Source organism: Leopardus geoffroyi, chromosome C1, assembly GCF_018350155.1.
Source record: "Leopardus geoffroyi isolate Oge1 chromosome C1, O.geoffroyi_Oge1_pat1.0, whole genome shotgun sequence".
Classification (NCBI taxonomy): Eukaryota; Metazoa; Chordata; class Mammalia; order Carnivora; family Felidae; genus Leopardus; species Leopardus geoffroyi.
The window spans coordinates 155,537,928-155,563,252 of record NC_059328.1 but is presented as its reverse complement, the minus strand read 5'-3'; the positions used below and the strand labels follow the sequence as shown (position 1 = coordinate 155,563,252).

The 25,325-nt window shown below is 35.6% G+C and overlaps 1 protein-coding gene and 1 long non-coding RNA gene across 6 annotated transcripts in view; one reads left to right on the top strand and one right to left on the bottom strand.

Annotated features, from left to right (window-relative positions):
* LOC123599017 overlaps window positions 1-25,325 on the bottom strand; it is a 125,384-nt gene that overhangs the window by 11,300 nt on the left and 88,759 nt on the right. The window lies entirely within an intron of this gene.
* Window positions 1-25,325, top strand: part of SCN9A (sodium voltage-gated channel alpha subunit 9) — a 168,669-nt gene that overhangs the window by 106,243 nt on the left and 37,101 nt on the right. For both annotated transcript variants that reach the window (XM_045480075.1, XM_045480076.1), the window contains exons 17-18: window positions 59-535; window positions 23,495-23,615. In XM_045480075.1, the coding sequence (XP_045336031.1) occupies window positions 59-535; window positions 23,495-23,615 (598 nt within the window). The remainder of the gene's footprint in view (window positions 1-58; window positions 536-23,494; window positions 23,616-25,325) is intronic.

The window sequence follows — 25,325 nt, the reverse complement described above, 5'->3', positions numbered from 1 at the left end:
CAGAAAAGTGTGCTTATTTTCTTTTTCATTTCCTGTCTCCCTATTTCTCTTGATATAGGTCCTCAACCTATTTCTGGCTTTATTATTGAGCTCATTTAGCTCAGACAATCTTACAGCAATTGAAGAAGACACCGATGCAAATAACCTCCAGATTGCAGTTGCCAGAATTAGGAAGGGAGTAAATTATGTGAAACAAACCTTACGTGAATTTATTCTAAAAGCATTCTCCAAAAAGCCGAAGATTCCCAAAGACCCAGGAAGAGCAGAAGATCTGAATAGTAAGAAAGAAAACTATATCTCTAACCGCACGCTTGCCGAAATGAGCAAAGATCACAATTTCCACAAAGAAAAAGATAAAATCAGTGGTTTGGGAAGCAGTGTGGACAAATACTTAATGGAAGAAAGTGATTGTCAATCATTTATTCATAACCCCAGCCTCACAGTGACAGTGCCGATTGCACCTGGGGAATCTGATTTGGAAAATATGAATACTGAGGAACTCAGCAGTGATTCAGATAGTGAATACAGCAAAGGGGTAAGATTGTTTTATGCGCGTTGTTTCATATGAATACGTAGTGTGCAATGAACTGAAATTTCAGATTTTTGCTGTGATAAGTTCTTTCTAATATTGCAAACTGATGGATAGTTTCTTTTGTTTGTGAGTTCACATAATGGGTTCCTAAAGGTTCCTCTGAACGGTTGTACTTACTTGGTTCTTCATAAGTGATTCAATCCTACTGGGCTAGATTTGAAAGTGCTGGGTACCTTTCAGTCTTCCCTTCCTTCATCCCCTTTTGTTATCGGTTGTGAAGTCATATACAGTCTCCTTCCACTGTGTCTGTTGAAGCCACCACTCCTCTTCATCACCTTTGCCTTCTCACTCATTACTTCCTGCCTAAACCGTACCAAGCAGAGTCCCAGCTGGTGTCTCTGCCTCCATTTTCCATCTACTCGAGTTCACTTGTTTGATTAATTTTATTCAGGTTCAGTCCCAATCATGTCACTCCTTTGAAGTATCCTTTGTCTCCCAAGTCTCCTGAATTATAGACGGTAAAGTCTTCACACCATGGCCCCCACCAGCTGACCAGCTGTGTCACCTACTGCTTGCTTGGTCTCCTTCTGGACCACAAACACTTGGCATCGTGCTTGACTTTGCTTGGGATTTCCTTCCTTGGTCAAAATCCTATGCGCATCTTTAAGACATCCCTCATGGGTAAATTTATTAGTCCTTACATCACAGGATTGCATGAGGGTTACAAGAATTAACAGGTAAAATGTTTAGAACAGTACTCAGAGTGATCAAAAGGGTAGCTATTGCGTCTTTCCTAATTTCTCTCCAGAGAGATAGGAGCTGTACTCATTTTAACCCTGCACAATTTTATGACTTTCCCTGGATTTATTATTTAGCTTTATATTTTATTTTTTTGGACAAATTATTGTATTCATTAAGTGGTGCTATAGACTCATTGAGAACAGGAACCTTTTATCAAAATGTTTTTATATCCTCCTTCTCCACACCTGGTCACATATATTTAAAGTGATAGTGTTTACTGTTTTTATTCATTGAACTATATTTTATTAATATGGAATATAATAACCATAAGTGAGTCTTACGACAAAACATTTTTATGGCATCTCTTTAAAGTTTCAAGATATTACCTAAAAATATTATTCCTTTCTTTAGGTCACATTTGAAAGTATTCGAAAGGCATTTATCAAATGCTTTCTATCCACTTAACCCTATAATAAGAAAGACCTGCCCTCCAGGAATTGCTAGTGGATTTTGTAATAAAGATACATACCAGTGTGTGTGTGTGTGTGTGTGTGTGTGTGTGTGTGTGTGTGTGTGTGTGCATGCACATGCTTATCTGTCTGTCTCCTGGCCATATGACCAGTGGTTGGTACAAAGTAAATCCTCAATACTAAGTGAATACATAAGTATATAAATTAAGAGTATGTGTTTCTAAGTATCCAAAGAAATTCTTTCCAAGATGACAAAAGAAGGATAGGATTTTTTATTTTTTTATTTTTAAAACCTTTACGTGGAAGAAGTACTGTATCCGAAATCTCCAAATTTAAGTTGATGTTATTTCAACTTAAAGGTGGAAGATCAGATTCTGCATACCCCTTTTCAGGAACAGTGGTCTGAGCTTGGTCTCATGTGGAAAGGGAAACTAATTCAATTCCTCATGTTTCTGCTAGTGAAGATCAGAGTTGAAAAACCATAGATATGAAATAGTTGGTAAGCCCTAAAACAATGTAAGCCATTGTGTTTATTGTTGAATTCACCCCCATTATTATCATCTAAAAGTACAGATTTAAAGTTGTGGACTTGAAAACTTTGCCCTTTTTCATAAACAGTTTTCCATGACATATCTCACAGCATGGGTACATTCAAACCCACTTTAATATACTGGACTTGAGAAATAACAGAAGTTCAAGATATATAGGAAATCTGTTAGGTAACTTAGAGGTAGTATTAAGTTGTTGTGACCTGGGAAACCCTGTGTCTGGAGTCTTTCTTTCCAGGTGCTTGAGATTTAAATGTTTATCATTATGACTTGGTTTTGTTTTTGTTTTTGTTTTTATACTTGGACCACTAAAAAAAAAGCATATTTTCTTTATTGAAAGTGCCTCTTTACTCTTCCATGCTAACCTCCCTGCTGTAATTCCCCTAATCTTCAGCTTCCACTTCAGTTCCCATATTTGTGAACTGCTTATTCTCTCCTTTGCAACTTTCTAATTTTTTCATGCCTAAGATATTCTTGAAATACTGATTGCCATGTTCTTGATGAACCTTGCCCCAAGGATAAATCTTGATTACCCAACAGAAAGTAATAACTTGATTCAATACCTTTAGGTCAGTTAAGTCTTAAGCACTACTTTGCAATAGATATGTTTAAGAATACAACCTCTGGAGATAGACTACTTGCCTTAAATTCTAGCTGTGATATTTACTAACTCTATGGTCTTCAGTAATTTACAAAAAAAAATTAGTTTCTTTATATGAAAAAGAGAATTGTAATGAAGAGTAAATGGTGTATGTAAATAATTAGGTGCATGTCTGCTGGAAAGTAAGTGCCTGATTAACAGTTATTATGATATGGAATTGAGTGGTCACATATAGACTGTAAGTAGCTATTTGCTGCAGGTTCAGTTCAAGAGAGGTAGCATTATGTAGATCAATGGTTCACAATTTTATTGTGTAAAAGATGCAGGGAGCTTGTTCCACATGCCGGTTTGGAGGCATATCCTTTGAACTCTCTCTGCCTAAGTCTGAAAGCCACTTCAGAATCCTTATCAGTGGTGTTCCCAGTGGCCACCATGATGGATTGAGTTGGTGTGGGATATGAACCTAAATTCATCCCTAGCTTGTTTTGACCCAGATTTCTGAGATATCTTTATATTTATTCACGGACTGGGGATATTTCCCCCTTTGCCTGTTGAATAATCTGCATTTTGAACAGAGAGAAACATCTTTGACCTTGGACACCTCTCCTTTTCCCCCCCTCTTCGTCAACAAAACAAAACAAACAAACAAACAAACAAACAAGCATAAAACTTCTCTTTTAGGGCCTAGCATCCTATTTTCCCATTGCACTTGATGGACACTTTTCCATCTTCTACTAATATCAGCTCTCAGATAGGCAAGTGTCCTTGTCCTGATAGTACACTCCAGAAAGAAGTAAAAACATTTTATAATAAAATACCTTCCTAAAGGATGACCAAAGAGATGAGTTTAAATAAAGTGTTGAGTAAAATAACTGAAACAGTTCTGAGGAAATAATTGGCAACAGAACAGCAGCATTTCTCTGAAGATAGAGTTTATCTCAGAATTGAGAAAGACATACTGTCATCTCCCATGGGCCCATGGGACTTGTCGCTGCTTCTCAGAATGCAGACATTGAACCGATGGCCCCTCTCAAAATCAGCCTCCTCCTGAGACACACTGCAGTCCTCTAAGCACACAGGAAACATTAATAACACACTGCACAGATTTTTATCATTAGCAATGAAGTGCTTCCTTATTATGCGCCTCAAACGAAGCATGAAATGCACCCAATCATTCAGTAAATATTTGTTGAGATCTACTATGCTCCAGGCACTGTGCTAAGAGTTGCTGAAGGGGAAAAAAAAAAAATTACTTCACGCATCCTGCAATTAATGTGATTGACATCTGGCTTAACTAAATTCTTAAGTGTAGTTTTTTTTTAATTGTGCCAAATCTCAATGTTTAAAACTCTAAAACACTAAATTAATAACTATTTTTTTAATGGAGAGCTCTTTCTTAGATGATTAGAGTCATTCTCTTTGTTTTCTATCAATATAGATTACTGCCTTCTCTGCTTCAAAGATGAAAAAAGAAGCAGCTTATAGAATTGTAACATGGACTTTGGAAGTGTATGCAAATTTCAGAGGAAAATATTAAGTTAATCCAAATTTATTTCTCAAAATATTTAAAAACAGTAACAGCCTCATATGATTTTACAGTAGTACAGACTCTTACAGCTTTCAGAGATGCCCCTTTATTTATTGTGAATCTAATCCCCAAATACTTTTTTACTGCTCTTTTGACAAATGTTTCTACTTATTTAGGCTGCTTAAGTGAATGTGCTCATATTGTGTACTCAGCAGAGAGGAAACATTCTGTGTAAACATCTCCTCAGAGAAAGATGCCCTATTCATGCCTCCTTAAGCCAAAGGCAGATACTTAGCTTTACTTAATAGTTCTTTAGAGTTTTGAAACATTATATCAAAGTCTTGAAGGAACTAGCTGAGGTCCTTGGAGGTCAATGAAACATTCAAATTTCACATAATCAAACTTCCCTCCTTCAGGAGAGTGTCACCTTAAAACACTGCAAACACACTTATGCAAAATTTCATGTTCCGTAAGGAACTAAAGTCCAAATAAACCCCTCATTAACTTTAATCATTAGGGGGGAAATTGCACAAGAATACATTAGAGAACATTTTCTGTAAACCATTGCTATTCATTTGTTCAATTCACATTTACTGAGCATCTTCCAGTTACCATATCCATGCTAGACATGAGGAAGACACATCATTAGCGCACTCATTCGTTCAGTAAATGTAGGCTGAAGGTCTTTCTCTGTGGCACTGTCTTAAGTGATAAAGAGTAAAGCAAGCCTTCTGCCCTTGAGAAGAAACACATATAGAAACAGAAATTATAATTAAACATACAAAAAGAGAATGAATACACAATTTAGTTTTAGGACAAAATATTCAGACAGGAGAGAGGAGAGTGTAACCAACCTTAAAAATAAATTGGGATACTTCACAGAGGAAATGGCATTTGAGGGGGTTTTATGTTGAAAAGAAAAATTCTTTCTACAGATCAGTTGGGAGTTTGTTCCAAAGGAGGTAAAGAGCCCAGTGTATGTGGAAGACCCAGATGTAAAAGGCCCATTACATACGTATGAAGGGAACCTGGTGGGAAGTAGGAGGTTGCCTAGGTAGACTGGAGCCAGGTAGTGAACAGCCTGATGTACCATGACAAGAGAGTAAAATACATTTCTTTTTATCTAACAGAAAGAGAAAACTTTAGGGTCTTTTATTATACCTTGTTCATAGCAAACTTGGTCTTCTAAAGAACATTTCCTTGGGGAGTGTAGTAAAGCCCAGCCCCAGAGGAAGATGAGAAGATGGGAAGTTATTGCAGCTTTTCAAAGGACATTGGATAGGGGCTCAAGCTAAGGGAATGATGGTGGCAGAAGGGGATAAACTCTAAGATACTTGCGAGTTAATAGGTAAGGGCTCAGGATCTGGATATAGGGGTCATGAACTGTTGCAGAGGGTGTATCTGTCTCCCGTGGCTGCTGTAATAAAGTATCACAAACTTTGTGGCTTTACGCACAGAAATTTATTCTCTGAAAGCTTTAGAGTTCTACATGTCTGAAATGGAAGTCTGGGCATGGCCATACTTTCTCTGAAGTCTCTAGGGAGCATTCTCCCTTGCTTTTTCCTAGCTTCTGATGATGGATTGTTAATCTTTGACATTCCCTGTAATCAAATGGTGTTCTGCCTGTGTGTGTCTGTCTTCTCTTCTTCTTACAAGGACACTGATTATACTGGATTAGGGCCCACACTAATGACCTCATCTTAGCTATATCTGCAAAGACCTTATTTCTAAATAAGGTCATATTCAAGTGGACCAGGAGCTAGGACTTCAACATTCCCCTTTGGGAAATACAAACTGACTCATGACAAAAGGTTTTATCTTAGAAGACTGGATATATATCAATGCTATTAAAAATATATATAGGGGAAGGAGAAAATTTAGGAGGTAGAATAGATTTAGAGTTTAATTTGGGGGCATCTTAATTGTGAGCTACTTGCAAGATAGCCAAGTGATGCTGAACAATATGTATTTGGAAACTTAGGTCTTGAGAAGTCAGAGTTGTAGACAGGTTGAGATTTTATGTGTTAATTTATGTTAACCACAGAATATACAGGGAGTCAGTCTAAAGTCAGGTTCTCTGGGATACCAGCTGGGAGAGAGAAATCTGTGTGTAAGAGATTTACTGGGGAGTGTTACCAGGAACAACACCTAACACCTATAAGAAATGAGGGAAGCAAGATGAATGAGCACAGGGAGAAATTGAAATGCTCTGCAATTTCATCAGAGGCCTGTGCTGATCCTATGGTTGTCTCCAATAGGTACTAGGATGACCCTTTAGAGTAGTCCCAATTAAAGCAGGAGAGTCAGGCCTTTGTACCCTCCTACCAATGAGTCACCTTCCCAGGGGAGGAGATGGAACCTTGGGTGAGGCAGCTCTCTTCTGCATGACACTTCCCTTGCAGGGACTCAGCTGTGAACCTTCAGCCCCCAACATTCCTGGTAGCTGGAAAAAGAGGAGGCTCTCTGAAAGGGAGATTTGGGCAGTGCACCACAACATCCACTACACTCCAGGGACCACAGAGAATAAGAGGACAAGTGATCAACTCAACACTTGAGTAGTGAACCCAAAAGAAGAAAGCACCAAAGAGACCAAGGAAAAATTTTACATATTTGCCACTTTCATATACATTCTATAACTTTCCTCCTTATGACAACCAGGAGAATGGATATCATTCATCTATATTCACAGATAACTAAAATGCTAAAAGATTAAGAAATGATATTTATTAGTCACCGATGATTCTGGGAGTCTTTTTAAAATTTGAACCCTGAGATTAAATGCCATATTGCATACGATAGAAAGGCAAGATGTGAGTAGGAATATAATTGTTTTCTGTTATGCCCTGTAATGTTGCAGTTAAGGATCAACTTTTCTGGTATAGTGATATTGTGCATTAGTGATCCAAATTTAGCTTCTCATCCTCCTTAATGCTGATTTATTCAGTTATAGTCTACCTCAATAACATAACATAGAATGGAACAGAATAATAAACCAGTCCACTGAGGATGCATTGAGTAAGAGATTGTATCAGGTTGACAGCATGCGAGAGAAGGTGGCACTTGAGCCAGACCCTAAAGGATGGAGATCATTTCATTGTGTGGCTCCAATGGAGAAGGAAATCCCAGGCAGAGGAACAGACATTCATATTGTTTATATGATTCATTCACTCATTAATCCATCTACCACTTCACCTATTCACTCTTCAGTTTTCAATGCCATTATCTTTGGAGAAACTTAAATGTGCTTACTTGTTATGAAATGCATTCCTTTTATCGATTTAGTAAAAAAAATTGTTTAAATATTTGTAGTCATCAAGGTTAAATATTTTATGTCCTTTTACCACATGTTGGTTTTAATTATGTTGTTATTTGGTCTCTCTTTAGATTTTTACAGTTTTTTCTTCAAACAGTATTACCTTCACCAAAAAGGCAGTTTAGAAATTTTCTTGTTATTGCGTTTCAGAAAATAAAATAACCTCTCCCAGAACTGCATTTGACTTGACAAGATTTAGGGATTAGTCACAATTATACAAATGTATAATTATAATTATACTATTATATCTTAATTATGCAATTAAGCTGGTATTTGACCCTATTTTTATGCGTAGATTCTTTTTTTTAACTTTATTTATTTTGAGAGAGAGTGCAAATGGGGGAGGGGCAGAGAGAGAGAGAGAGAGAGAGAGAGAGAGGGAGGGAGAATCCCAAGCAGGCTCCCTGCAGCATAGAGCCCTAGGTGGGGTTTGATTCCACAAACCACGAGATCATGACCTGAGCCAAAACCAAGAGTCAGTAGGTTTGCTAACTGAGCCACCCACGCACCCCTTTGCATAGATTCTTAAAAACACAAAACAAAACAAAAGACTCGTAGAATTTTACTTACCCGTTTCTTTTTTGCAGATTTGTTTCAAGCTATTTGAAAAATCTTTCATCTTTATTGGATATGTTTGTGTCTAAAAACAATGACACTTTGGTCTGACATTTAAATCAGTGTTTCTTATTCTTTATACTTTGATAAATTTGGAAACATTTTTTCCTTCAATGCTATTTGAAATGTCAAAATTGAATTAATATGATAATTACAAGTAAATCAAGAAATGCTAATTTTAGAATATGCTTTTTAAAAACTCCTCACTCCTACTCTCACCCACTCCAATATTGAGAATCACTTACTTTTAAATGTTTGTTATACAGAGCAAACAGACCAAAAGATTGCCTTAGCATATTACAGTATTTAAATTCATCTCCTAAATAACAGAACTTTATAACTATCCAGTTGATTGTTTTTAAGTCCGTGTTGAATAATATTCAGTCTTATTGCTGTATTTCAAATATACTGCTTTGCATTGAGCTTATAGCATGTATTTTCTAACATACAACTAATTTTTACTTACAGGTATGTGACTTTAAACATTTTAAATCAGTTGACTAAACTATTTCATCCTTCTGCATTTCTAAACTTCAGTACTTAACCTTCTTACTTCTCACAGGGGTAAAAACAAACTGGATCAATCAAGAATGCAGCTCTGTGCTTTTAACCAGGCAAAGACATATGTGACCACTTTTACACAGGTTATCTAAAAAAAATCATACATATATGATATTTTTTTCAGTGTCATGCATGCTGTTCAGTACTAAATGTTTCTGCCTGACCCATTGCAAGAAAGTAGAAACATACACAATTGTTCTGTAGATGAATTGACATCATAGCATGTCATGGGGGCAATTCCATCATTTTTTGTGATTCTCTTGATGACTTCCTTGATATATATATCTCTCATGTCCTTAGGTGATTCAAGTGAATGATCTATAGATTTTTATTGGATGGCTTATAAAGGTAATATATAGAATGTAACAGAAACCACTGGAGCAACATTTAATTTGAAAACTTCTAGCAACTTCCCTTCCTAATCTAATCTGATCCATGTCACATTAAATTGTCACATTTATTGCAATGAGAGTAGAACTTTGAGAGTATGTTCTCATCATAACAACGGCCGCAACAAAATGGTAATTATGTGCATAAAGGATGTGGTAAATATATATAGATATATTTATACACAACATATACATGTGTCAAATCATTACATTGTGCACCTTAAAATTACACAAAATTATATGTCAATTATATCTCAGTAAAACTGGAAAAAATAGTCACATTTAAATTTAGTAAATCAAAACTCTGTTAATAAGCCATTTTTGTGGGAAAATACTTCAAGCATAAAAATAAAATCTCAGAACAGAAAAGGAACAGTCTAGTACTAGCCCTGTATTTACAGAAATTGAAATGCATACAAATAAGCTGTTTTCTAAGTACACATCTAGAAAGCTGAGGACAGAGCCACAGTACCCAGCTTCTAGGATAATTTTGAATATATTTTGAAATGACTTTAAGCACAGTGATAACTAGGGGTTTATTTCTTTGATCAATTCAGTAACTAATTTAATTTTTATTTGCTTGTATATAAAATGCATCAATTAAAATTTAATAGGCCAAGCCTATGAATGAATGAATTATAGGTGCTTGAAATGCTTAATTTGATTCCAAAAGCAATATTATACACTGATGAGAATGTTTCTTATAATGTATATATCTCATAAGGAAACAGGCAGCATAGCCTCAGGAAGGTAAGAGGTTTAAATGGAACATAGTAAGTGAACACTAAATCTTTCAATAAGACATATAACACTTTTCATAATATTGGAAGCAGATTAATATGGACTTCATTATTTAATATTTCTAACAAATATAAAAGAAAAATGCCACTCAGATATATTTTGTCTTATTTTAGTATAGCTTGTTGAATGAACTCTAGAAAATAGTTTTCTGAAAAAAAATCCATGTTAATAAGAATCTTGCCTTTTTTCTTTTATAATCTAGCATATATTTTGAATTGCTCTGTCATTGATGGGATGTTTTTATTATTGTTTTCCATTGTGCAATGTTGAAAGCAAACTTTATCTTGAAAATGATACACTCTAGGGATAATGATGTTAGCAGTTTCTAATTAAAAGAACAAACAAATATTGTTCCAGTTTACTTGAAGTTAGCTTTAAAGGTACTCCTAAGTAAAAGACATATTTTTTTTTTCTATTTCAGATGGGTGGTGATGCAGAGGCAATATTCTCTTGTAAAACAATTTTATTTCAGAATGTAGAAAATCTCCCCCCTGCCTAGAACATAAATAAAGATGCATACATATACAATAGTATGTATAGGTAAAACACATACTTTTTCAGAAAATGGTTTCCAGAAATGTGTGTGTGTGTGTGTGTGTGTGTGTGTGTGTTTAATTCTTCAATTATTATTACTTTTTTTTTTTTACCAAACGTTAGAAAACATGAGGTGCATATTAATGAATGGTCATTGTCCTGAAACCAAAAAAACTCTGGATATTTCATTTGTGAAGAATGACTCAAAATATAGTACTTTTCTTTGGCAGAAGCTGCCTATATAAACATTAGGAAAAATATGCTTTTTCTGTACCAATTTTTATTTTACATTGTATTTTCTTTTTTTTTTTTTTTTTTTTAAATTTTTTTTTTCAACGTTTATTCATTTTTGGGACAGAGAGAGACAGAGCATGAACGGGGGAGGGGCAGAGAGAGAGGGAGACACAGAATCAGAAACAGGCTCCAGGCTCTGAGCCATCAGCCCAGAGCCTGACGCGGGGCTCGAACTCGCGGACCGCGAGATCGTGACCTGGCTGAAGCCGGACACTTAACCGACTGCGCCACCCAGGCGCCCCTACATTGTATTTTCAATATTAGAGATCCATGTATTCAAAAAACTGTTCCATCCACTGGAATTTGTCTTTCCTTCTCCTTCCTCATTATGAGTAGTTTTAAGGGGCTAGCATAAATGTACCGGTAGTTTTTTTGTTTGTTTGTTATTCTTTTTTTAATTGTAAGTGAATAATGAGCTTGAGTCTTAGAGTTTATGTTTTTACCTCACATTTTGCCAGAATGTTTGCCTGTGTTCCAATCCTTATTTATCCACTTGTAGTAGGCCTCAGTAGCAGAAATATTTAAATATTTGTTTCTCAAGTTTTTAAGTTTTTCCTTCTCACTTGACCCACTATATTCCAGCTACTTAAATGTCTATTCTCTGCAGATAGGAGTTCTGTGTTAGTGCACAGAATACCATTGGTTGATTGCATGGCAAGTCCATATTGGTGAATGTCACTTGCCTTTTAAAGATCCAAGATGACCCTGTACGATCTGGCTGAGACACCTGTAATCAGTCCAATCTTTTATGTGGCCAAAATTTGTTTGTTTGTTTGTTTGTTTGTTTTCATATGCAAGATCTTATCTTTTAGGCATATAAGTTGTCATGTTTTTAAATAGGAAGTGCTCTAGATAGAAGAGTATGGAAAAAGTAAGAATTCTCAGTGAAATCATTTGCTTAATTTTGAATTTCCATGGACGTGCCTGAGATTTGACCTCATTATTTCTCCATCATCTAATACTATACACCACGTTGACCCTGTGATGGAACTGTTAAGTGGATTTCCTGCTGAACAAGCAGCTGTTCTCTAAAAGCCTACAGACTTTCTCTAGTAGTCATCAAGAACACTAGAAAAGGAAAACTTCCATTTCTTACCCTTTCTCTGAAAAAGTGCTGGGGTTTTAGTTGCCTTGAGTCAAGAGTTTACTGTAACTAGTAATTAAACTAAAAATTGCTACTTAAATGGTAGTAAATCTAGATAACAGAAAGGAAAATACTATTGTCATTTCCATTGATGAAGGATATCTTCAGTACTTTTTAACTGGCATTATCATTTAAAAAGAATCTTGAGAGAGATCGGGATTTTAGAGAGATGAGAAAAGGATTGGAGGGACTTGAGGGGCCTAGAATGCTAAGCCATGTAAAGAAACTAAGTATCAGTACTCTTAAGATGAAAAACACAAATGGTAGTCTCAGTTTGAAAAGGCTGTAGGAAGATAATATTTGCATTTCTCCAGAGGGCAAAAAGGGCCCTAACAACTGCAAGGAAGAGGAAAGCATATTTTGGTTCTAGACCAGAAAAGAATATTTTAAATTGAAGTTATCCCATGATAGAATGGGAGCTTGGAAAACACTGGACCCCTACTCCCACAAAGCATAGTAGAATCTGTAGATTTCTTCTTTAAAGGTCCTTCGATCTTTTTTTCTGAACTTGACCATTTTACTCCTTTAATGATTCAGGGCCCTCATTATGAATATCAATTGTAAAATTAGACTCTAAAATTAAAATATGGGTGATGTTATTTGAATATAATAAAAAAATATTTCTTAAGCTTAATGACATACAGTAGAGCTTAGTTTATCATTAATTTCTCCCTTAATTTTTCTGCCCATATATGCCCATCTCTTCTCTTTGATTTGCTTCTCTCAACTTCTTGCTCTCTTCTGTGTTTCTTTGTTTCACTTCTCCGGTGGAATAACTATTCTAAGCTCTGCTCCTCAAAGAATATCTTTTATTGTATATAGCAATCAGACTTACAGTATGTATTTTAAATGTATAATCTTTGGAATGTTTTCAACACCAACCATCCTCTTTGCATAAGGTTTTTGTTGGGTTCTGTATTTTCTACAATAGGTAGAATAGGTTTGAATTTTTTTTTCTTTTTTGACTTTTTTTGAGTGGCAGATCATCAAATTATTAGATAATCCTACTTCATACCTCTCAAAATAAGAAAAGGCCAACTAGCATAAAATAGCCTTATGATGTGAATGCCTATTTCGGGATATGTCAGTAATAACATTGTAAGTTACCAGCTTAAGGCAGTTTCTCATATAACACCTATATTTAACAGTCTCTATTCACATTAAGTATTGTAGAAAAAAACACCTTCTAGGCAATCGAAAGAACCATGACAAATAAAAAAGTACTTAATTTGATCATTTTTTTTAATGTTTCAAGTTTTTATTTAAATTGTACTTAGTTAACATATAGTGTAATGCTCGTTTCAGGAGTAGAATTTAGTGATTCATCACTTATATATAACACCCATTGCTCATCACAACAAGTGCCATCCTTAATGCCCATCACCCATTTAACCCATCCCCCCACTCACTTCCCCACCCAGCAACTCTCAGTTTGTTCTCTATAGTTAAGTTTCTTATATTTGCCTCCTTCTCTTTTTTTCTTTACCCTATGTTCATCTGTTTTGTTTCTTAAATTCCACATATGAGTGAAATCATATAGTATTTGTCCTTCTTGAACTGATTTATTATACTTAGCATAATACATTCTAGCTCCATCCATGTCATTGCAAATGGCAAGATTTCATACTTTTTATGGCTGAGTAGTATTCCATTGTATATATGTACCACATCCTCTTTATCCATTTATCAGTCGATGAACATTTGGTCTCTTTCCATTATTTGGCTTTGTTGATAATGCTGATATAAATATTGGGGTGCATGTGCCCCTTTGAATCAGTATTTTTTTATCCTTTGAGTAAATACCTAATAGTGCAATTGCTGGGTCATAAGGTAGTTCTATTTTTAACTTTTTTAGGAATCTCCATACTGTTTTCTAGAGTGTCTGCACCAGTTTACATTCCCACCAACAGTGTAAGAGGGTTCCCCTTTCCCCAATCCTCACCTACATCTGTTGTTTTCTGAGTTGTTAGTTTTAACCATTCTGACAGGTGTGATGCAGTATCTCATCATGGTTTTGATTTGTATCTCCCTGATGTTGAGTGATGTTGAGCATCTTTTCATGTGTCTGATAGTCATCTAGATGTCTTCTTTGGAAAAATGTCTATTCATGTCTTCCGCTTGTCACTGGATTATTTTGGAGGGGGGTGCTGAGTCTGATAAACTCTTTATAGATTTTGGATACAAACCTTTTATCAGACATGTAATTTGCAAATATCTTCTCCCATTCCATAGTCTGCCTTTTAGTTTTGTTGATTGTTTCCTTCACTGTACAGAAGATTTTTATCTTGATGAAGTCTCAATAATTCATTTTTGCTTTTGTTTCCCTGGCCTCCAGAGATGTGTCTGACAAGAAGTTGCTATGGCCTATGTCAGAGAGGTTGCTGCCTGTGTTTTCCTCTAGGATTTTGATGGTTTCTTGTCTCACATTTAAGTCTTTCATCCATTTTGAATTTATTTTCGTGTAGAGTGTAACAAAGTGATCCAGTGGACAGAATGTTGCTCTCCAATTTTCTCAACACCATTTGTTGAAGAGACTGTCTTTTTCCTAGGATATTCTTTTCTGCTTCACCAAAAATTAGTTGCCCATATAGTTGTGGGTCCATTTCTGGGTTTTCTATTCTGTACTATTGATGTGTATGTCTCTGTTTGTGCCAGTACCATACGGTCTTGATGATCACAGCTTTGTAGCTTAAAATCTGGAATTGTGATGCCTCCAGCTTTGCTTTTCTTTTCCAAGATTGCTTTGGCTATTTGGGGCTTTTGTGATTCCATAAAAATTTTAGGATTGTTTATTCCAGCTCTGTGAAAAATTGCTGGTGGTATTTTGATAAGGGTTGCATTAGATGTGTAGATTTCTTTGGGTAGTATAGACATTTTAACAATATTTGTTCTTCTAATCCATGAACATGGAATGTTTTTCCAATTCTTTGTGTCATCTTCAATTTCTTTCATCAGTGTTCTATAGTTTTCAGAGTATAATTCTTTTACTTCTTTGGTTAGGTTTATTCCTAGGTATCTTATGGGGTTTGATGCAATTGAAAATGGGATTGATTCCTTGATTTCTTTTTCTACTGCTTTATTATTGGTGTATAGAAATGCAACAGATTTCTGTATGTTGATTTTGTATCCTGTGACTTTACTGAATACAGGTATCAGTTCTAGCAATTTTTTGGTTGAGCGTTTCAGGTATTTTACACCATGTCATATCATCTGCGAATAGTGAAAGTTTGACTTCTTCCTTACCTGTTTGGATGCCTTTGATTGCTTTTTGTTGTCTGATTGTTGAGGCTAGGACTTCCAGTACTATGTCAAATAATAATGGTGAGAGTGGAAACCCCTGTCTTGTTCCTGACCATAGAGGAAAGGCTCTCAGTTTTTCTCCATTGAGGACCCCACTGTAGGTCTTTCGTATATGACCTTTATGATGTTGAGGCATGTTCCCTTTATCCCCACTTTGCTGAGGGTTTTTTATCAAGAAAGGATGCTGTATTTTGTCAAGTGCTTTTTCTACATCTTTTGAAAGTATCATATGGTTCTTATCCTTTCTTTTATTAATGTGTTATATCATGTTGATTGATTGGCAAATATTGAACCAGCCCTGCAGCCCAGCAATAAATCCCACTTGATTGTGGGCAAATAATTCTTTTAATTTACTTGTTGGATTCAATTTGCTAGTATCTTGTTGAGAGTTATATCAATGTTCATTGGGGATATTGACCTATTATTCTCCTTTTTAGTGGGTCTTTTTCTAGCTTTAGCATCGAGGTAATGCTGACCTCATAGAAAGAGTTTGGAAATTTTCCTTCCATTTCTATTTTTTGGAACAGTTTGAGAAGAATGGGTGGCTCAGTCAGTTAAGCAACCAACTCTTGGTTTCAGCTCAGGTCATGATTTCATGGTTTGTGAGATCGAACCCCACATTGGATTCTCTCTCTCTCCATCTGTCTCTGCCCCTCTCATGTTCTTTCTCTCTCTCTTTCAAAATAAATAAATAAACTTAAAAAAAATAATAGGTATTAATTATTCATTAAATGTTTGGTAGAATTCCCCTGGGATTTCATCTGGCCCTGGACTTTTGTTTTTTGGGAGATTTTTGATTACTGATTCAATTTCTTTGCTGGTTATGGGTCTGTTCAAATTTTCTATTTCTTCTTGTTTCAGTTCTGGTAGTTTGTATGTTTTTAGGAATTTGTCCATTTCTCCAAGGTTGCCCAGTTTGTTGGCATATAATTTTTCATAATATTCTCTTATAATTGTATTTCTGTGGTGTTGGTTGCGATCTCTTTCATTTGTGACTTTATTTATTTGGGTTATTTCTCTTTTCTTTTTGATAAGTCTGGCTAGGGGTCCATCAATTTATTCTTTCAGAGAACTAATCCTAGTTTCATTGATCTGATCTACTGGTTTTTTTTTTCCTATATCATTTATTTCTGCCCTAATCTTTATTATTTCTCTTCTTCAGTTGGCTTTAGGCTTCTTTGCTGTTTCTTTTCTAGCTCCTTTAGGTGTAAGGTTAGGTTGTGTATTTGACATTTTTCTTCTTTAGGTAAGGCTATATTGCTGTATACCTCCCTCTTATGACTTTTTTTTTTTTTTTTTTTTTTTTTTTTTTGCTGTATCCCAAAGATTTTGGACCATCATGTTTTTATTTTCATTTACTTCCATGTATTCTTGTATTTCTTCTTTAATTTCTTGGTTAACTCATTCTTTTTTTTTTTTTTTCCAACGTTTTATTTATTTTTGGGACAGAGAGAGACAGAGCATGAATGGGGGAGGGGCAGAGAGAGAGAGGGAGACACAGAATTGGAAACAGGCTCCAGGCTCTGAGCCATCAGCCCAGAGCCTGACGCGGGGCTCGAACTCACTGACCGCGAGATCGTGACCTGGCTGAAGTCGGATGCTTAACTGACTGCGCCACCCAGGTGCCCTTAAATTTTTTTTTTTTTTTTTTTTGGTTAACTCATTCTTTAGTAGGATGTTCTTTAACTTCCATGTATTTGTGGTCTTTCCAAATTTTTTTTTGTAGTTGACTTTAAGTTTCATAGTGTTCTGGTCAGAAAATATGCATGGTATGATCTTAATTTTTTTGTATTTGTTGTGGTCTGATTTGTGACCCACTATGTGGTTCTATTCTGGAGAATGTCCCATGTGCACTTGAAAACAATGTGTATTCTGCTGCTTTGGGATGAAATGTTCTGAATATATCTGTTAAGTCCATCTGGTTCAGTGATCATTCAAAGCGATTGTTTCCTTGCTGTTTTTCTGCTTAGATGATTTTTCCATTGTTGTAAGTGGGGTGTTCAAGTCCACTACTATTATTGTATTATAATCAATGGGTTTCTTTGTTTGTTATTAATTGTTTTATATATTTGGGTGCTTTCAGGTTGTGGACATAAATATTTACAGTTGTTAGATCTTTTTGTTGGATAGACCCCCATTATTATTATATAGTACCCTTCTTCATCTCTTGTTACAGTCTTTGGTTTAAAATCTAGTTTGAATCTAGTTTGTCAGACATAAGTATGGCTACTCCAGCTTTTTTTTTTTCATTCATTAGCCTAATAGATGGTTCTCCATCCCCTCACTTTTAATCTGCAATTGTCTTTAGGTCTAAAATGAGTCTTTTGTAGGCAGCAGATAGATGGGTCTTGTTTTTTTTTTTTTCTGTTTTTTTTTTTTTTTTTTAATCCATTCTGTTACTCTGTGTCTTTTTACTGGAGCATTTAGTCCAATCTTAGAGACAATCTAGAGATCTTCTCTGTTCCTTTCTCTTTTGTAAAATTTTTTAATGTTTATTTATTTTCAAGAGATAGAGACAGAGAGCAAGAAGGGGAGGGGTGGAGAGAGAGTGAGACAGAGAATCTGGAGCAGGCTCCAGGCTCTGAGCTGTCAGCACAAGGCCCAATGTGGGCCTTGAACTCATGAACCATGGGATCATGACCTGAGCCAAAGTTGGACGCTTAACCATCTGAGCCTCCCAGGCACCCCATTCTCTGTTCCTTTCTAGTCTTTGTCACATTGCTCTTTCTTTCTCCCTTAAAGAGTCCTCTTTAATATTTCTTACAGAGCTGGTTTAGTGGTTGTGAACTCCTTTAATATTTGTCTGGGAAACTCTATCTCTCCTATTCTGAATGACAGCCTTGCTGGATATAATATTCTTAACTATATATTTTTCCTCTTCAGCACATTGAATATATCATGTCACTCCCTCTGGCCTGCCAAGTTTCTGGGAATAGGTCTGCTGCTAACCTTATTTGTCTTCCCTTGTAAGTTAGAGATTTCATTTTCCTTGCTGCTTTTAGGATTTTTTCCTTAACTCTGTGTTTTGCAAATTTTACTTTAATATGTCTTGGTGTTGGCCTGCTTTGGTTGATTTTGATGGGAGTTCTCTGTGCCTCCTGGATTTGTATATCTGTTTCCTTCCCCAGATTATGGAAGTTTTCAGCTATAATCTGCTCAAATAAACCTTCTTCCCCTTTTATCCTCTCTCCTTTTTCTGGGTCTCCTATGATACAAATGTTAATACACCTAAGGAGTCACTGAATTCCCTAAGTCTTATTCATGATCCTGTATTTTTCTTTCCCTCTTCTTTTCAGCTTCATTAATTTCCATAATTTTATCTTCTATGTTACTTATTCATTCCTATGATTCTTTCATCCTTGTGGTCATTACAATCAGTCAGTTTCTCATCTCAGTTATAGTATTTTTTTTTATTTCAACCTGACTGGTTTTTAGGTCTTTTAGCTCTACAATAGGGGACTGCCTATTGTCTTCTATGCTTCTCTATGGTGTCTTCTATGCTTTTCTTAAGCCCAGCTAATATCATTATGATTGTTCTAAATTCTAGATCAAGCATATTACTTATATCTGTTTCAAAGAGATCCCTGACCATGACCTTTTCTTGTTCTTTCTTTTGGGATGGATGAACTCCTCCATCTTAGCATTTTGTCTAGGTCTCTGCCTTCTGTGTGTTATGAAAGCTTGCTATGTTTCCTGCTCCAGAGAGTAATGGCTTTATGAAGAAGAGATCATATACTGTCCAGGGCCTGGCATTTCAGGAGGTGTTTCTGGTTTATGCTGTGTGTACTCTGCTACTGTTTTGGCTGCTTTTCCCCTCAGGTCAGTCCTCTGCAGAGTTTCTTCTTGCCTGCCGTGGGGAGTGTTTTCACCTTGTCCAGAGTGTGGTGAGTTTTAACTAGGTGTGCTCTGGTCTGCTTGTTAAGAAGCTAGATCCTATATGTCCTAGAGCTGAAGCTTTGCATACTCTGTGGTCAGTAGACTTGGTGTGTGCAGGAGTTTGTGCTGGTCCTCTGGGGGAAGAGCCAACTGCTCTGGTTCTCAGGTACACTTGCCCTAGTAAAGAAGCACCTGCAGAGCTCAGAGGGGTGGGGGTTGGTGTAAGCAGCTCAGGTCTCCACTGTTGGAGCTGTTCTGCTCACTGAAGTCAGTCTGTTCTGATGGGTGGGGGAGAAAAATGGCAACAACCCTCTTCCTCATCCCCGGAGAGGAGAGTTTGTGTCTGCCACTGTCTGTGAAGCCCTCACAGAAGAGCAAACAATCTCACCTCATGTGTCCCAGGCATTCCTCACATCTCTGCCTTCACCCTGTTTCTGGGCCATTCTGCCCTCCCAGCAGTGTAGTGCACCTGTGTTTTATCTCAGTCATGTTGGCTGGGTTTCAAAATCTAAGTTTTAGGGACCTGGTGTGCCACAGACCTGCTGTGGTCCTCTGGGCCAGGCTCTCATGGCACTGGGGTTGGTGCCAGTTTGTCCCAGAATGGTATTTGCACCAACATGCAGGAGCCTGGAGTTTAGAGTAAAGCATAGCAAAAAGCCAGTGTCCAGGTTAGCTGCCCTCAGCAGGTGTCTCTTTTCCTATGCTAAGGAACAGGGCAGCACAATGGCACCCACCAGCTCTTTTGTCCCCTGAGAGGTTATCCTCCTCTCCCAGATGCACTCCAAGAAGGGGAAACTATCTCTCCCAGTATATCCCAGGGGTTCTCAGATTGTGCCATCTGCTCCTGGGCTTCTGCCCTCCTTCTCCACAGGAGCACCACTGCATCCACCAAGCGCATCCACCAACCACATGGTATGGACTTCTAAACTCCAATTTTTGAGCTCCACTGGTTATAAAAACTCATGATAATCAGCTCCTCTCATTTTCTCAGCCAGTGGTTTTGAGGAAGTGCTTTTGTTGTGCAATCCCCTGTACATTTCTCTCACTCTCTCTTTCTCTGTCTCTCTCTGTGTCTTCCTTCCTCTCTCCATGATCAGGACTCCTTCTCCTCCACAGCCCAAAATCATTTCTCCCCCAAATCACAGCTCCATACTTCCTACCTTCTACCATGTGGTCTTTTCTCTCCCTTTACTTGTGCAGTTTGTTTTCTCAGTCTTCAGATTGATTTACTGGGTCTTCAGAATCATTTGATATTTATCTAGCTGCATTCAAGGGACAAGGCAAGCATAGGGTCCTACTACTCCATCATCTTAATCTGATTTATTTTCAGATGTTGAAAGGGGCCTCTTAGATAGCTATATAAGTTTGAATCAAGATTAGATTATTTCCAAACTACTTCAATGTTGTATGGATGCACACTGAATATGGAAAGATATATATGTATGCACACACACATACACACTGTACATATAGTAGGGAATAGAATCAGAGAGTGGAAAAGACTTTTGTTTTTTGCCATATATTATTGTACATTTAAAATTTTTGAATCAAGTATAGATTTTATTTAAAGAAAAGAAAGAAAATTTTAGAAAGTGTCAATAAATGATGCCATATTATTCAATAAAAAGGCAGGAATGCTGTCTATGGTATATTTTCTATTCCTAATGCTAATGACTCTACATCTATGATCCTATGTTTATACAGCCTATATGTATAGGCTATCAAAGGTAAAAAATTATATTTGTTGACAAGACAAGCAAAAAAGCTATAGACAAAAGTATATTTCATTTTTTATTAAAACCAAAATCCACACAAAAATTACAGAATAGGCTATTTATAATATCAAAAGGGGAATTTTCTACACTAAAGTATTTATTTTACTGCTCTTAGTTTACTATAATAATTCTTCGATTTCCATAATTACAAGAAAGGAAACTAAAAAACAAATGATTGAGTTTATAGATATGAAAATAATAATAATAATAATGTAAAGCGATTCAAATGATTGGTATGATCTTCTCTGTGTACTAACAAGAAAATAAGAAGATCCAATAGTTAAATACAGCAATACCTGTCATGAGAATTAAATGCGTTTCCCTTCAAGGGAAAGTTTTCATTTTAGATGTTAGTCTTTCTATTTAAAGGCATCCTTTTGGACGCTGTTTAAAGACACTTCGACTTTAGTAAATATTAAATTTAAAGACTGAATAGATTACATCTAAACTCTCTACATCACTAGGGCATATACATAAGCGTTTAATATTATATACAGTATTAAAATAGCTACTTTGTGAATACTTCATGCATTCCCGGGAAAACACTGAATTCCTAAAAATATTCTAAACTTGAATTTCTAAAGAGTCATAGCAATTTGGCTTATGATACAAACTGTAGTTCATATTAAATATTTTGATGTCTGTTGCAATGAGGAATTATCTTGAATAACTGTCATTTATTATATACAATTTGAGCCAAACTCTGAATTTAAACGTCAAAAAGTTGCCATACTATGAAAAAAGTTTCAGAAATGACATGATACACTTTACAAAATCATCTTAATTTTTATTTGCTTATAAATTAACTTGGCATATATTTTTTTGCTAATGCTTAATGAGAAAACCAAATACGAAGGTTGAAGGTGTTTTCATTAATTTAGCCTGAGTAGGCATTCTGCATATTAGATGCATTTTATTTAAAATTTTATTTTAAAGTCATTTAAGATTAATTCAATCAATTTAATTCTGCTTTTTAAGTGAAATTTCATAGTAATATTGTTCATAACGGATATTATTATAAAACTCTTCAACCTGGTGGGAATAATGCCCCTATGCCAATAGGATTATAAATATTATAGTAATCATAATTCTTTGCTCTCATAAAAAGAACTTTGCTTATATCATTCCTTATGTATAAAGCTGTATCAATGACTTTTTTACTGGTGTTGAATAATGTGTGATAATAATAACACTGAGAATGTGGTACCCACATTTTTAGCTTCCCAGTAAATCTCTAAAAATTAATATTTAGATTTGGCCTATAATATTAATGCAAATTAATTGATTAAAAAACCAATTTAATGGAGATGAGTATTTCCTTGCTTTTAGCACTTGTATTTATAGAACTATTCTAAAGTAAAGCTATAATCTTAATAAGAGAAGCATATGCTGTAATAACTAGTAGTTTTCAATATTCACATGTCATTCAGCAAATGAGAATGAAAAATGAACTCTTCTATTGATGTGCTGCTCTACCCCTTATAAAGCAATATTAGGAAAAATTGACAGTTTTGCTACAATTGCTGTATGTATTTTTTCTAAAATTTCTGTGTATGTATAAGTGTGTAAACATCATGTTTGATCATAAATTTCTGGATGGGAAGAACTTGTCTTATGATCAATTATATGATCATAATGACAATGAATTCATTCCTCTCATGTGTGAAACCACCATGGTTAATTTCATTGAATCTTTGTTTCAGATTTTGCATGTGGTGCTCACTTTGGTAGCCACTATCTTTTGACATTATATATAATACTTTATGATCTTTTCAACTATATCCTGAAATTTTATACTAAAGTGGTCTGTGTTGGATGAAATAATTAGTGTGGTCTTTGGCATTTTGATTCCAATATAATATTTGACTTCTTTTTGTCTTGGTGAAAAGCCTTCTATCTATATCATCCTGATACATATTGTTAAATCCAAGAGATAATAGAGGAAATATGTTTGGATTTCATTTTACACTAATTTATTTCTTTTTTTTCTAATTTTAAGTATCAATAAACTTTTTCTGCCAACTCTCAGATACAATCTCTCAATTCTCAGGCATTGGCAATTTGGCACTTGTATTATTTCTATCAGGGTCTTGGTTGTCTGAATATAATAATTACTGGTGCACACAAATTATATTAAACATAAAACATAATAAAAATTTGGCCAATACTTTACAAATGCTATAGCTTATCAAACAATTACCTTATGCTAATTCTGTCCATATACTTACTTGCTAGCATACTAAAAATAATAAAATTTAATTTTCACGGGATGTGTAGATAGAAAGATTAAGCATAGATGCATTGTAAGTTTACTTGACCTCAATATGTGTTTATACGTTTTTATGGCCATCATACTTGTTAATCTTTTTTTCATAACACTTTGCATGAATTTGATTATTAAGTATGGCTTGAATATAAGATTTGAATAACCTCTAAATTAACTGCCTGGTGGGCTGGTGCATTTCTTTTTAGAGATTGAACCGGTCGAGTTCCTCTGAGTGCAGCACAGTTGATAACCCTCTGCCAGGAGAAGGAGAAGAAGCAGAGGCTGAACCTATAAATTCAGATGAGCCAGAGGCCTGTTTTACAGATGGTAAGAGAAAATTCGAGACCTTGGCTAGCCATCCATGTACTCGTATTTGGGGTTTTATCTTAAAACCTCATACTTATCAGGGATTGTTCAGTGAAAAGTCAGAAGACTCCACTGCATACTGATTCGGCCATGGCTCTATGACAAAGGGTAAATCATGGAAGTTTTCAAAGCTTCAGTTTCCACACTTAAGATACTTTACTAACAATAATTTACAATGACAGTATGTTATACTATAAAGCACTTTACTTACTTAGGGTGCTCATGCTTCTCATTTTAGATCCTTAATTCATTTTTTCCAGTTCTGTGGAACCACTAGAATACAGCTCAATGGGATAGAGGCTACTACTGTCCTTATCATCAAAAGTTGAAGCCACCCGCCAACTTTCAGCACACCGTTTGATATTGTTAACCATTATCTGGTTAATAGTAGTCTGTCTCAAAATCCTTCTCTTGGTTTCAGAAGCCACACTCTACCTTTGTTCTTCTTTTGCATCTCTGAGAGTTGAGTTTCTTCCCCTGTTTCTTTCAGTGACCATCTTTATACACATCCCTTAAATAACATTGTTCCCCCACATTTCAATGCTATTACCTTCTTATTTCTCTAGCCCTAAGGGGCTTTATCCATGTCTATAGTTTAAACATCTATTTCTGTGTTGTTTGACTCTTAGATTATTATCTTTCCCTCTGACCTCATACTTGAGTTCCAGGTATGGTCATCTCCACTGGTTGCCTTTAAACATGTGAGGTAAAATAAGTTTGAAACAAAGTTTAGTGAGTTCTCCCCCATGTAATTCACAGTTTCCTCTGGTCTTTCTCTCATTTAGTGACATCATGATCTATCCTGTCTCTCAAGCTAAAGACTGATTCAGCCCTGACCTCTTTCTTTCTAGCCACAAGTTGATTACAGAAACCACAAGTTGATCAGAAACTCTGGGGATAAGGTGTACATCCTCCAGGGGATTCTAATGCAAACTAGAAGCTGAGAACCATTGGTCTATAGGATAAAACCTGAAGTCCTTAACATAGCATTTAAAGCCCTTTGCATTTCAATCTCTTCTAACAGTATCTCCTTTGATTCCTTTTCACTTTCTGACTTACTGAACTTACTACTTCTGGGATTTTTCAGGGATTTTATTCAAAGTAGTGACTTTGAACTTGAACTGTGAATTTATGCAATATTTTCTAATCAAATATTGCATTATTCAAGTAAAAACACAAACCTATACTAGAGTTGCAGTATAATACAATAACATAGACCAGAAGCTTTAGAGCCTGATAAACATGACTTCTAACTGGCCTACTGCTAATTCTCTGTGAGACCTTGAGCACATTTTTCAATCTTTTTTTTTTTCCACATGTTTCAATCTTAAATCTCAGATTCCTCATCTGTAAAATAGATACAACAATCACATCTGAATCATAGGGATATTGAGGACATTAAGTGAGATAACACAAATTAATTACCACAGTTCCTAACATCCTTCTTCTCCTTTTTTTTATTTTTAAAAATATTTTGTTGACAATCCTGTATAGTTCTGATAGCACAGGGTTGATGCCGATGACTTGGTATCTATAATTCTCAGAATCAGTATTTTTTGTAGAAATCATTGACTTGTGTTCATCCTCTATGATTTTCTCAACCTGCTTCCTCTAGCACTCATGTGTGAAAAAAATGCCTGTCAAATAAAGAAATCTTCTAACTACAATGGG